This window comes from Gopherus evgoodei, chromosome 1 (genome assembly GCF_007399415.2).
Source record: "Gopherus evgoodei ecotype Sinaloan lineage chromosome 1, rGopEvg1_v1.p, whole genome shotgun sequence".
NCBI classification, from domain to species: Eukaryota; Metazoa; Chordata; order Testudines; family Testudinidae; genus Gopherus; species Gopherus evgoodei.
The window spans coordinates 110,733,929-110,748,816 of NC_044322.1; the positions used below are offsets into that span (position 1 = coordinate 110,733,929).

The window sequence follows — 14,888 nt, forward strand, 5'->3', positions numbered from 1 at the left end:
ATGAGATATCTTTGAGCTATAATGTATCTTAATTACAACTATCTTTAGATAGGTTTTTTTTCCTCAAGAAGCATTTTATCAAAACAATCAGATTTAAATAAAAAAAATCATTAATTTAAAATATTTTTTTCACCCTGTTGCTGCCAAAGGCTGTGTGGTAGAAGAGATAAGTATTTTGTGTGCTGTTACCAAGCCACCCTACTGGTCTCCTCAGTCCACTGTTTGGACTTCTGAATGGTGAGTTCAGACCCTTTAGGTCAGAGGGTGGTGTACATCCAGCATGCATCTTTCCCTTCCTCATACAAACTTTCTGCCATCAGGGGCTAGTAGCCTCAATTCTGCTGTAACAGTGAGGAGATAGCAGCAACCTGTGACTCAATCTAAAGTGAACATTCTAGCCAGATCAGGTAGACACACCATCCCCTACAAGGGCAGTTGTTGACGTCAGGGCATTCCAAGATCTCATGTTGCAGATCAGAGACATTGGATGTTGAAACATAGTGATCCAGGAAAAGTCCAAAAGTTCTATGACATACTGAGCTCCACAACCTCCGACAGGAGCACCATCCCTATCAACAATGTTATCTGGAGCTGGCAAAGGGACTTTTGCAGATACTGCCACTCTTTTTCCTACTTGGTTGGATGTGGGAGGAAGAGTTATGAAGTTCCTCCAAAGACACTACTTTCCTGTTGAAGATGCAAGCTACAGGACATAAGAGGGCCAGATGGAGGTGAGAACTGTTATAGATGGCCATGGCTGCATCCAACATGGCCATGAAATCAGTTAGCCATCTCTTGTCAAGATGAGACTGGCCTCATAGCTGCCAGCATCTGGCATACCAAATTACTTTAGAGGACCTAGCCTTTGAAGGGATGGAGGTTTTTAGCAGCAGAAAGGATGAAGCACTCCATTCAGCTGAAGACTCAAAGGCCCGCTGCAAAGAAGGCTCTGCAGTTTTTCTCTCTTCCCTAGCTGTCTGGGAGCTGCTGCTGTGTTCTGTCACCGCAGCACCCTATGTTTGGGGGGAAAAAGGTGGAACTGTAGCAGCTTTTCAGCAGAAGCTTTTTTTCTGTGCGAAAACTAAAAATATGGACAGCTCATTAATTATTCATTCATACAGTGGTGCAGAATTCCCCCAGGAGTAAATAAGATTATAAGGGATAGTCAGTGTTGATTTGTCAAGAACAAATTACCCCAAACTAACTTGATTTCCTTCTTTGATAGAATGAGTGATCTAGTGGAGGAGGGGAAGCAGTAGACATGATATACCTTGTGGTCTAGATGAAATTACTGTAAGATGGAGGCACAACTGGTTGAAAGACCATAGTCAAAAAGTAGTTACCAATGGTTTGTGTCAAATTGGCAAGGCGTGTCTAATGCGGTCCTCTAGGGGGTGAGTCCTGGGTCCGAAACTATTCAGTAAGTCTAAGTTTACATCATGGAATATGTGGCTTCCATGACATTTTCCACTTCAGCCCCAGGGTGGCGGGGCTGGAGCTGTCAACCAGCAGAGGCCCTGGAGTTCCCAACTGCCTCAAGGGGTGGAGTCCCTTGCAGCTCACTCCCAGCTGCTGTGTGCACCAGGAGACCCTGGAGCTCCTAGTCATTGCAGTGACTGGAACTCTGAGCCCCCACAGGGGGTGCCCCCCAGCAAATCCTGGCTGCTGCAGGTGACAAGTGCCCCCCCCCTGCCCAGATGCTATGGGTGCCACCTCCCCACCTGTAGCTCCCTGGCACTGCTCCCTGCCCCCCCCCTCCCAGTTGCCGTTCTTCAACCAAAAAAACCTTCAAAAACAGTCTTAAAAGAGAAACTGCAGAACTACAATTAATTTGCAAACTTAACACCATCAATTTGGGCTCGAATAGGGACTGAGTGTGGCTGGCTCACTAGAAAAGCAATTTCCCCTCTTGATATTGACACCTCTTCATCAATTATTGGGAGTGGACCACATCCCCCCTGACTGAATTGGCCTTTTACATTGGTTCTCCACTTGTAAGGTAATTCCCTTTTCTTTATGTGCCAATAATATATATTTATGCCTGTATCTGTAATTTTCACTCCTTGCATCTGAAGAAGCGGGGTTTTTACCCATGAAAGTTTATGCCCAAATAAATCTGTTAGTTTTTAAGGTGCCACCGAACTCCTCGTTTTTGTCCTTTTCTACCAGCTGTTGCCAGGTGGGGCCTGGCTACTAACCTGTTTAATAGTTACTCAGTTCAGGAAGTTGAGGTTTATTGATCATTAAGAAGAAGCACATATATGTATACTTATGACATTTATTCTTAATTCAAGGCTTATTTTAATTTTACTGACAATTTTATAAGCATTCTGAATAATGATGTAGAAATCTGTTTTTCTGTCTCCCTGCTTTGTTTTCTTGTGGGATGGCCTTAGTGATTTTTTTTCTGTGAAATATGTCACCAGTATAGTTGTTAGTATGCTATTTCAGTATTTTAAAATTTTGTGGAAAACATTTGTTCTTTATTTACTACATACTTTGTTAGCCATTTTGAGGTGGAGATACGATAGTTATTTAGTTGCAATTGTAATTTGGAAACTTGGGTTGGGGAAGTCTTAACAAATTACATTAGACCTTTTAAAATTAATAGTAAAGAACTTACAGCCTTCTGCAGATACTGTAAATGTAAATCATTATTCTTTTTCTCTACTAGGCTGGACTAATCGAAGCCAATGGAGAGCTTAAGGTTTTTATAGACCAAAACCTTAGTCCTGGAAAAGGTAAGAAAATACTTTATCAGAAAGATACTTTCAGGTTTGGCCTTGGATATACACCTCTACCTTGATATAATGCTGTCCTCGGGAGCCAAAAAATGTTACCGCATTATAGGTGAAACTGCGTTATATAGAACTTTGATCCACTGGATTGCGCAGCTCTGCTGCCCCCCCCCCCCCGGAGCACTGCTTTACCGCGTTATATCCGAATTTGTGTTATATCGGGTCGTGTTATGTCGAGGTAGAGGTGTTCTTAAGGGTGTTATGGGCAGTAGAAGACCTTAACAACTGCTTCCTTAGCACAGTTTTTTTATAAAGCTTTTCTTATAGCTCATTTTTATACTCTAATCAGTTCTGAAGATTTACTATGGCTGCAACTGTGTAAAGTTCATTGGTGGTTCAGCTGGCATTCCATAGGTGGCCAGTCATTAGTGTAGCTGCACTGTGTGACAGACCCAGGCCAGTGGGGTACAGGAGTCTGGTAGAGGGCAAATATACTGGTCACTGGATGAGTAGTTTTCTGTTCCCTGAGTGACCAGAGCAGGGGCTGCATTAGAGTAATAGGAACCTGCTAGAACCAATTAAGGCAGACAGGCTGATTAGAACACCTGCAGCCAATCAAGGCAGGCTAATCAGGGCACTTGGGTTAAAAAGGAGCTCACGTCAGTCAGGCTAGAGGGAGCCAGAGGAGAGGAAGTGCGTGTGAGGAGCTGGGAGCAAGAGGCGCAAGGAGCTGAGAGTGAGAGGGTGTGCTGCTGGAGGACTAAGGAGTACAAGTGTTATCAGACACCAAGAGGAAGGTCCTGTGGTGAGGATAAAGACGGTGTTTGGAGGAGGCCATGGGGAAGTAACCCAGGAAATTGTAGCTGTCCTGCAGCTGTTACAAGAGGCACTATAGACAGCTGCAATACACAGGGCCCTGGGCTGGAACCCGGAGTAGAGGGTGGACCCAAATTCCCCCCCGAACCTCCCAACTCCTGATCAGACACAGGAGTTGACCCAGACTGTGGGAAAATCACTGAGGTGAGCAAATCTGCCAAATAAGCGCAGGACCCACCAAGGTAGCGGAGGAACTTTGTCACAACTGGTACAGACATCTAGCCGAGACAGGCAAAGGTGCTGTAAGCCATGATTTGCACCAGTGCATTTTATCAGTTGGAGAAAATAGATTAGTGCAAATCGCTATTTAAATGGTCTCTGGCTGTCTAGGTTAAGCCCTTGCCACTCAGTAGTAGCTGACTGCCAATATCTACCATGGGGATTTGTCTAAGGTACAGCTAAGGCCTGAGATAGTGTTCTTAATATAAATCTTCCTGACTAGGTAATTCAGTTAGGTAATAGCTGCATTGTCTAAATCTTCACTACTGCAGTGATCTAAACATTTTTGTACTCTCATAGGCTGTAGAATTCTATTTCTGTGTGACACGTGATCTCGGATATTAAACACCAAAACTGATTCAATGTTATGTGCTGAATGCTTCAACTAGCAAAGGGAAAAGGAAATTTGATTCCCTTATTTCCTCCCGCCTTCCCCCTCCCCTCCCCGATTCTCTGAGGTAGATTCTCTCTGTAACCCTTCCGTTTGTACTTGTACTTGTCAGTAGGAGTATAAAGCTAAACTGGTGAATGTAGGTGTAGAGTATTAATTGTAATATGAGTTCATAGGTTTTTTGTACTTTTATACCCTGGAAAACAAAACAAGGGCTTTTCTTTGAATTAAATATTTATTTTTAAAAATATCTCTATATACTCCTATCATTCTAGTGGTCCTAGTGGCTTTTCATGGTAGATGTGATATTGCCAGCAGAGTGTACTCTGGGCTGTTTAGATGAAGCAAAAAGAGTTAGCAGTCTGTATCTAGGTAGGTGAGACTTTCTTCTGCCATGACCCTCCATCCCTAAAATTGAAGTGAATAATACATTGAATTCTTCATTTACTTTTTAGTTCATGTAGCACAAAGCACCCAGAGCTGGTATATTTTTCTTGATATTTGTGAATCGTATTTTTAAAAAGTAGAATAAGGAGAAGTTTATTTTGAGTTTCAAGGGCAACTGAAAAGTGACTGGAAAATAAGTAGGGCTTCACTTCAGTACCTTAAATGTAATTCTGTATAAAATTTTCTCTGTTTAAGTAGTTTTAAATCAAGTTTTGTGCTAGCCCTGCAGACTCTGCCTGCTGTCTGAAAATCAAGCTTTGTTCTTTCTGGCTTGTGTGTCACCACCAATAAGATTCGGCAGTCCAAATTGTGCCCTTAGTTATCCTGTGCATTATCCTCAGTGGGGTTACGGGTGTATTGAAGGCAAAACTTTCCCTGTTTATTGGAACTTGTTTAATAGCTCTTTTTATAGAGGAGCTAGAATAGAATCCAGCAAACTTGATCATTGTTATATACACTCTACAGCAAGGGTTGGCAACCTTTCAGAAATGATGTGCTGAGTATTCATTTATTCACTGTAAGGTTTCGAGGGCCAGTAATACATTTTTAGAAGGTCTTTTTCTGTAAGTCTATAATATGTAACTAAACTATTGTTATATGTAAAAGAAATAAGGTTTTTAAAATGTTTGACGCTTCATTTAAAATTAAAACAAAATGCAGAGCCCCCCGGACCGGTGACCAGGACTCGGGCAGTGTGAGTGCCACTGAAAATCGGCTTGCATGCCACAGGTTGCCTACCCCTGCTCTACAGTGTTAACAGGAGTTTAAAGAAGTAAATATTTTTGTCACTAAAATATCCAGGTACATCTTAAGATCTATTGACAAAGGAGGTGTCAATTTTACAGGGCTGTATTTTTGATGATATCTGTACCTTATGGTTTGGTAGGTATTTTTTAAAACGGGCATTTCAAATCAAACTGTATATCGTACTGAAGAAGAGTTTGTTTTCACTGACTATCTAATCTATAAACTGTATCATTATATAAGAGCCCCATCCAGCTCCCATTAAAGATGATGGAAAGACTCCCATGGATTGCAGTGAGCAGGAATCCGTCCTCAGTGTTAGCTTGAAAATGTTGAGAGATGCCTATTGGGCTGTAATATCTCTATCCTTGTTTGTGTTTATTAAGAGTTGTTACTCTTGAGTGTGTTATCAGATTTTCCTCCATTCTGGTTCCATGAGGAATGTGATGATGATGAAAAGGTGTACCCAGAGTCTGTTGTTGAAAGCTTTATCTCCTGATCCCTCAAATTTGTTACATTTTAGCATGCAAAATTTATTGTAGCTACCATGAAGTTCATGAAGGATGTCTTTAAGAAAACGTGAACCTATGACAGTGAGACTTTGGGCATGGGCTCTGTGTTGTATAAATTGTGGACACTACCCAGGCTGGGAAAAGTTCTGTTGTTCAGAAGTCTAGGACAAGCAGGAATGCTACCTCCTCATGGAAAAAGTGACCAATTTCCTCAGTTCTAAGGTGCAGCCATACATCTGCCAGTCAGATGGGGAGGGTAGCTGGAGGGTTCAGAGGACTGAGATGACTTAATGATAAGGAAGAGAGAAGATAGAGCAGAGCAATAGAATCTTCTAAACTATAGATCACGGTTAGATAGTTCAAAGGTAGTTGTCTTTGCCAGACCACAAGTGATAGTCTTGCTTGGCAGCTGAAACTGAGTGGGTAAAATTGGCTACAGTTTGATTTGATTTTGGGCTTTTTCTAGTATTTTGTTATAGCTGACTTTAAAAAAAAAAATTGAAAAATGACTGGAATACATCAAACTATCATTGGAATTTTGATGGCTGATCCAGTGACAAGTCTGTAGCTGAACAAGAATTGGTACACATCAGATTCTGCTACAGCTGATCATATTGTACCCGCCACTGCTTTAGGAGTGGCAGGTAACAAGATTGAATAACTCAAGTCAAAACTAGTTGCTCTGAATTTAGATTGTGTGACAGTGAATATGAACTGTTTAAGTGGTATGAAGGCCAACTTTAAACAAGAAACAATTCGTGTTTGTGCACTGCATCAACAATAAATTTGAAACTTGATATTCAGGATCTCGAGATTATGTAAACAGTTGAAATGTATTTTGAAAGACCTTTTCAGATCTTATTATTTAAGTCCCAGAGGACCCCTTCAGTTGATGTTGCCTTTGTTGCAACAGTGAGCTATTTTGGAATATCTTCTGTATAAACTGAGTTACTAGTCAGGCCAAAGCATAGAAAAAATGATCAAAAATTATATTTTGCCTGTCACCAGTTTGAATTGTATTGCAAAAAAGTGAATGAGGGAGTGATGTAGCTCAAGTTATAAGCATTTTTAAGGATAATTTATGAGTAAGTCTATCACGGAAATATGATTGTAATCACCATTGCAGCCGAAGACTCTGAGCCTCTCCTTGAGACACAAAAAAATCTCGAGTTTAAGGCTTTGCAGAGGCTAGAAGATGCTTGATGGAGCTTGCAGCAGTGGAAGGCAATATTGCTGTTTATGTCCAAAAAGTTCTCCTTAGAGCTGACAGATTTGAAGATCTGGATCTTCAGAGGCACAGTTGTCAAAATATAAGATCTATATGTTTGGCATTTGTGTTCAATAGCAGATTCAGATTCATCATGTTACAACGAGCAATATTCATGTGGCTTCAGTATTTTGGCTCCATAAAATGGCTTATTCTTTGAAGGCCTCTGTGCATTCACACTCATGAGATATGCCTCTGGTGTTATGCTGTGCAGCTGTATAGAAAAGCAGTGTCTGCTGAGTGCCAAGGGCAGGAGCACTTTTGTGCTAGGATGATGTCATTAGCTCCACCTGTATATGGGAGTGCTCACTCCTCCTCCCCCCCCCCACCGCACCCACCCACCCCTCAGTTCCTTCTTTGTTGCCACAGAGAGCTAATGGAAATACCTTTCCTGTTCATGAGACTAGTTAGGAACTATTCAAAGAAAACAAGCTATTGTTAGTGTTAGGTTACTTGGGACAATTAACCTTGGGTTATCCGCAAAATCATGGCAGGTCCTGAACCCCATAGAGGGTTCAAAAGAGATGCAACCCACTCAGTTATCTTCTCTGAGACAGAGACGTGTTTGGTGTCTTCTGTGCCTGGAAGAATTGCACATAGTATCTCAGTGCACAATTTTGCTATGCTTTTATTCCTTGACTGAGGAATGAGGGACATCTGAGGGTGCAAGTTCATTTTACTTTAGTAAGCTTCCAGTTGATACTCCTGTGGGAGATTTGACTTCTGGTTCTTTGCCAAGGTCTTCTGTAAAGCCACTTCAGACACATCGAGCTGCTCTTGACTTGTCTCCCTCATTGTTGAGCCTGAGGTCCAGCTCCTGAAGGCCAATGCCTACAGTGGCCAAGCTTCCTATCCTGTACTGTCTGGAGCTGCAGGCTTCACCTGGGCAGCGTGCACTGGCACCAAAGCCTATATCTGCATTGAAGACTCCTTTGGTGCCATTAGTCAACTTGCTGACCAAAAAAAGTTTTCCATATCTCTCTCTGACCCTGCTCTGAGGAAAATGAGAAGAAAGTATTCAAACTCGAGTCCGAGGAGGAGGCAGCATTGTTTTCCTTCTCTGCCACTGACATGTTTCCTTTAGAGACACTTCCCAGAAGAGGGCTGATCAGTGCAGATCACATGTTTTAGGAAAATTTGGAACTGGGAGTGTGTTGGGGTCACCCTGCAAGTAGCAGCCAAAGCTGATGGAAGCTAAGGTGTGACTAGAGCGTTGCTGACAGGCTGCTGGGATCAGAGCTACTGGACCAGGACTACAGCTATGCAGACACTCAAGGTGTGACTTACATGCTGGTGGACCATTTGAGTAGCCCAGGTGGGGAGCTACAACAGCAAAGCATAGCAAGGTAAGCAAGGTTGCAGGCCAGGCGGTGACAACTTTTCACTGATCTAGATTGCACCCTGGAATGTGACAATCCACTTTCCCCTTTGAAGAATTCCTATTGAAGCTGTCAGCTGTGTCTCAGCTGCTTGACTGTGCATATTGGTATTTGTCACCAACTTCAGTCAGGAACATCCTGAAGGAACACTGAATTCCTTCAGTACCAGTGTTACTCTGAGCTTTCTGAACCCAAAGCACTGGTAACTTAATTGTATCTCTGCAGACGGTGTCAGGAATAAATCAGTGGGACACAGCTCTTCTGTCTTAGGCCATGTCTACATCTAAAATTTTGCAGCGCTGGTTGTTACAGCTGTATTAGTACAGCTGTATAGGGCCAGCGCTGCAGAGTGGCCACACTTACAGCAACCAGCGCTGCAAGTGGTGTTAGATGTGGCCACATTGCAGCGCTGTTGGGCGGCTTCAAGGGGGGTTCCGGGAACGCGAGAGCAAACCGGGAAAGGAGACCAGCTTCGCCGCGGTTTGCTCTCGCGTTCCCGGAGCCACCCAGCAAACCGCAGGGAAGGAGACCTGCTTGCTCGGGGTTCAGGGAACGAGAGAGCAAACCGGGAAAGGAGACCAGCTTCGCCGCGGTTTGTTCTCGCCTTCCCGGAGCCACCCAGCAAACCGGGAAAGGAGACCAGCTTGATTACCAGAGGCTTCCTCCTTCCACGGAGGTCAAGAAAAGCGCTGGTAAGTGTCTACATTGGATTACCAGCGCTGGATCACCAGCGCTGGATCCTCTACACCCGAGACAAAACGGGAGTACGGCCAGCGCTGCAAACAGGGAGTTGCAGCGCTGGTGATGCCCTGCAGATGTGTACACCTTCAAAGTTGCAGCGCTGTAACTCCCTCACCAGCGCTGCAGCTTTCTGATGTAGACAAGCCCTTTGATACAAGCTAGAGTTCTTTTACGTAAAACTACTTTTTAATTATGTCTCTCTCTCACACACACACACACACACACACACACACACACACACACACACACACACACACACACACACACACACACACACACACACACACACACCCCTATATGCTATAGCAATAGGTTGAGCATCCCAAACATTATAGGTGATGGTTTCAAGTGATCACCAGCCGGGCTTCCAGGGGCCCCTTCTTTCATCCAGCTGATGGGGAGTTCAGGTGGTGGCTCTTTGCACTAATAATAGCTCCCTCAGACTGCTCCAAAGTCTTTTGCTTAACCTTTTATCGCTACCTTAAACAAAGCACATAACTCCCAGTGTGTCAATATAGTAACACCTAGTAGGTCACCAATTCTTTTAGTTTCAGCAACTTACTTATTATCTCTTATCAAAGCATTTCTAGTATTTCTAGTCATAACAGTAAAACTTGTATGTTGGGGCACTTAAAACCAAGGTCAGCTGTCCAAACATTCCTTCCACTCTCATGGTACATTAACTCTGTTCCATCCTCCTAGTCTTTTTAGCAAAACTGCAATCATGCGGTTATTTGGGCTTGCCTCTCAGAGCCCTAATGATGATTCCTGGCTAGGTGGTATTTGGTTTTAAGTTAGTAGTGGCTGGACACACAAAATGACTGACTGCAATAATGTCAAGTTGAATTCTCCCATAACACCAGCTATGCATGTTCTGCCAGCCTACTGCAGAGTGCTCAGTTGTTTGCCTTTGCCAAAGAATCCTTTGGCATGGAAAGACATGCAGAGCCCTCTTCAGTTTCTCGTGTGGTCCTACATAGAGAAGTCCATGACAAATCTCTTAAATGCCACCAAACGCAGCACAACACCAGTGTTAACATCAGCATTGATACCCTTCTTGGCACCAGAGATGCCAGCATGGAGAATTTGCCTGGTGCCAATCCTACCCCGGTGCCATTTTTGTTGAGAGTGCATGTGTGTTCTGTATGCCCAGCACTGTCAGTGGAGTCATTAATACCAGTACCAGAGGCTCTGCCTCTGCAGAAAGAGAGGCCAGGTATATGTTGATTAGATGGATACTCCCTCCACTGATTGTGGAGACCAGTGGTACCTTACCTGAGAACCAGATGAGGGTTTCCTTTCTAGTCTCTGGATGAACAAAAACAATTCAGAGCGCTGACTGGGAAGATGGTGAAAACTATCCAACTACAAACTGGTCTTTCAGAAACTGATGCATCTGACCAAGAATCATAGAAATGTAGGGCTGGAAGGGATCTTGAGTCCAATGCCCTGCACTGAGGCAGGACCAAGTTAACCTAGACCATGACTGACAGGAGTTTATGTAACCTGTTCTTAAAACCTGCAATGATGGAGACTCCATAGCCTCCCTATTCCAGAGTTTAACTACCTTTTATAATTAGAATGTTTTCCTAATCTCTAACCTAAATGTTCCTTGCTGCAGATTAAGCCCAGTACTTCTTGCCCTACCTTTGGTGAGCATGAACAATTGACCAGTCTTCTTTATAATAGCCCTTAACTTGTTTGAAAACTATCAGGTCTCCACTCAGTCTTCTTTTCTCAAGAAACCTGTCCAGTTTTCTAACCTTTCCTTGTAGGTCTGGTTTTCTAAACCTTTTATAATTTTTGTTGCTCTCCTCTGGTCTCTCTCCAGTTTGTCCATATCTTTCTTAAAGTATGGCACCCAGAATTGGACACAGTATGCCTACTGAAGCCCCACCAGTGCTGAGTAGATCGGGACAGTCACCTGTCTTATTTTACATATGACAGTCCTTTTAATACATCTCAGAATACTAGCCTCTTTTGCAACTGTGTCATATTGTTTGTTTGTGTTCAATTTATGATCCACTGTAACTCCCATATCATTTTCTGCGGTATTACCATTTAGCCAGTTATTCCCAATTTTGTAGTTGTGCATTTGATTTTTCTTTCCTATGTAAAGTACTTTTCACTTGTCTTTATTGAATTTCATCTTTTGATTTCAGACCAAGACTCTAATGTCTGTTTGAATTCTAATCTTATCCTGCAAAATGCTAGCAACCCTTCCCAGCTTGGTGTTATCTGCCAATTTTATAAACGTACTCTCCACTCCATTATCCAAGCCACTAATGAAAATATTGAGTGATACTGGATCTAGCACTTACCATTTAGATACACCCTCACAGTTTGAGAGTGGACAATTAATAGCTACTCCTGAGTATGGTCTTTCAACCAGTTCTGCAGTCACTGTTATAGTAATTTCATTTCAGCCATTTCCTTCTTTATTTCTCATTTCATGTCAACGTCACATTCCGCATCATTTCAGAATTTTTTTTTAAAACTAAATGAAGGGCATTTGTCTATTCCCTGCCTTCTCCCACAACCCTTAACACTCTTAGATGTAGCTACTCTGCCTGTTGGGGGTGGTTTAATTGGAGGTGGTCTTCTGTTGGCATAGAGCACCTGGGGCTCTGCTGTGAACCGGCATCCTGAGGCGCCTAGGTTCCCTGGCGGCTGGTCCCATGTCCACCAGGATCCCTGGCTGCTGGGAGGCAACTGGGTGGCAGCCGGGTGGAGTTTAACCATTAACAGAAACCAATAAGCATCAAGCTTATCAGTTATCCGTTAAACTCTTACATCCCTACTTGCTACCCCCTCTTTTCCCCCTCCCCCAAATCTTCACCTCTACCTTGGGGTTTTCTATTTCCAGATGCTATAGGCTAGGGAAAAGAAACTGAGATGGGGGAGCACTCTTTCTTATAGACTGATCTGATGGTGTCATCTTAGCACAAAAATGTTCTTGAGCTCCCTTTCCCCTGTATTGGACACTGCTCTTCTACATGATTCCACAGCTCATAGACAGGCACCATATCCTTTTAATGTGACTGCATAGACACAACTCTTGAAGAACAACAGTTAATAGTAACAAAGTCCTTTTTTTATTAATGATTGTTTTATCCAGTTGTTACGGTTATGCAGGCTAGAGGTGGTCTTTGATCAACAAGTTGGGCCATTGTGACATTAGAGGTAAAGCAACCATTCACCGGGCTTCCTTTAAAGCTAAGTTGAATGCAACAGTTCTGTTGATTTGTAACAACTCTTGTAGGAGGGAGATTGGGAAATGTGTCAAAAGTTCTCACTGGCCATGGCTACAGTGGCGCTTTACAGCGCTGCAACTTTCGCGCTCAGGGGTGTGAAAAAACACCCCCCTGAGCGCTGCAAGATACAGCGCTGTAAAGCCTCAGTGTAATCAGCGCTGCAAGCTGCACCTATAAGGGATGTGGTTTACGTGCAGCGCTGGGTGAGCTCTCTCCCAGCGCTGGCTCTCTGACCACACTCACACTTCAAAGCGCTTTGAAATGTCAAGTGTAGCTATATCCACTGGTAGATTATTTAGCCCAACTGTAACTGCTCTAAAGATTCTGGGACTGCATGCTATCTTAAGCATTGGTGGCAGAAAGATTTCCCATGACACTTAGGCCTTGGTTTCACTGTGCATTGAGACAGCGCTACCAGGGTAACTTGGGCAAGAGTGCAGGGGAGTCCTTGCAGCACAGAGACATTGGGACTCAGAGAACAGGCTTTCTGTGTTCCCCTTTCACCTACCACAGGGCTCACTAACACTGTCTAAACAAATAATTCAATTGTGAGTAAAAGGGTAGTTTCATCAGTGGGTTTTCACCTGCTTTGTGTTGTGTTGGCAATGCAAAGCATCTGTGAACTCAGCTTAACTGGCTGGTATGTTCTTACAGCTTTATACTAGGGGGGAGGGATAGCTCAGTGGTTTGAGCATTGGCCTGCTAAACCCAGCATTGTGAATTCAGTCCTTGAGGGGGCCACTTAGGGCTTTGGGGCAAAATCAGTGCTTGGTCCTGCTAGTGAAGGTAGAGGGCTGGACTCTGACCTCCCTTCCAGTTCTAGGAGATAGGATATCTCCATAAATTTAAATTTACTGCTTTACTGTATGGTGAATCTGCCCTTAAAAGTTAAAACTTTGTATCAGCTTTTTTTAATCAGTCAGAAACATTGCATGGTATAATTCATTGGGTTTATTGGTTAGTGTTCATGTTTGAAATTGTAATTAAAAAGTAAAGTTCCTAGACACTCAAACAGTTAAAATGGAATTAAGGTTGAGAATATGTATCAGTTTAAGAATAAAACAGAAGAATACTGTAATTCTTCCAAAACCAAACATTGAGATTTAAGTTTGCATTTAAAAGAAATCCAAACATGTTAAGGTAAGAAACGTACTCTAACTTTGCACTGTAGTAATGTGTTGAGGGGGCAAACTAGACAGATTTTTATCTTGGACCACAAACACTAAACTGCCATACTCATAATTGTTTGACTACATTGTATGATGTCACTACAGGGCAGAGCTAAACATGTTTGGGTGGCTTAGTTGTATTCTTTCTTTAACTTGTTTGGATTTCTTTAAAGTAAACTTAACTCTGAATTTCATGGATTTATAATGCTTGGCTTGGGAATAACTGCAACATGCCTGTGTATGTGTGTGTATGTAAAACCTTGAAGTTTCTTATCTCCCTACTTCTTAATCTTAACAGTGTGTGTGTGTGAGGGGGAGGGGGTTGAATAATAATCAGAGTCCAGTTTTCAGCTTTGGCAATATTTCACTATGCCAAGGGAAAGGGAAAGAGTCTACTAGAAAATGATAGTGAAAAATACTGAACTTTCTCAAGTGTATCCAACCTGTTGCACTGGTGTAAGAGGAGCCATCCCATCAGAAGAGAATTGGCAAATAGTTTCACACAGCTTTGCTGTTTGGAAGTGTTTAACTTTGAAGCAAGTTGCTTTATTTTTGTGTTCATTATTACATTCAGAAAAAATTAATTCTGGAGGCATATTTAAATGCTTGGTGAGATCCTGTTTAATTGTAATCACCCCTCCCCCGCCCGAGTTTGAGATGACCATAAAATCAGTTTGTTTCACATGGGTGAAAAGGAAGAGAACTAATCACCCTGTTTCATTGTGGTAACGTGAAATTACCTGGTTAGCCTATAGATTAATTCAAGCAATGTGTCTCTTAAGATTTGAGACAGGCACTTGCAGCTGCTATACCAGTAGGTGGCAGTATTGGTATACAACTAGAAAATATTTTATAAACAAGAAGGTCCTTAAAACCTATTTTAAATGGAACAAAAACTATATTTCTAGCTACACTATAACCAGGTATGGTTCCTGGTATATAAATCCTATTTGTGAGCTGCAAAATATCATTTTGCTTAATTTTAGTAAATTTTAGTGTGTGGACTTTGAATAGAAAATGTCAATTACTAAATAAAGTAACACTTTTTCATGTATGGAATTATTTAACTGCAAGCTCCCTTCAGCTCCCACCCTAGTGAATATGCACATTCTCTGGAAGAAGAGGGGAGAAAGTACTTCAAGTTTTTTTTC

General features: G+C 42.5%; 1 protein-coding gene across 3 annotated transcripts in view; it reads left to right on the forward strand.

Annotated features, from left to right (window-relative positions):
- TFDP1 (transcription factor Dp-1) overlaps positions 1 to 14,888 on the forward strand; it is a 137,855-nt gene that overhangs the window by 21,197 nt on the left and 101,770 nt on the right. For all 3 annotated transcript variants that reach the window (XM_030569085.1, XM_030569097.1, XM_030569107.1), the window contains exon 3: positions 2,675 to 2,741. In XM_030569085.1, the coding sequence (XP_030424945.1) occupies positions 2,675 to 2,741 (67 nt within the window). The remainder of the gene's footprint in view (positions 1 to 2,674; positions 2,742 to 14,888) is intronic.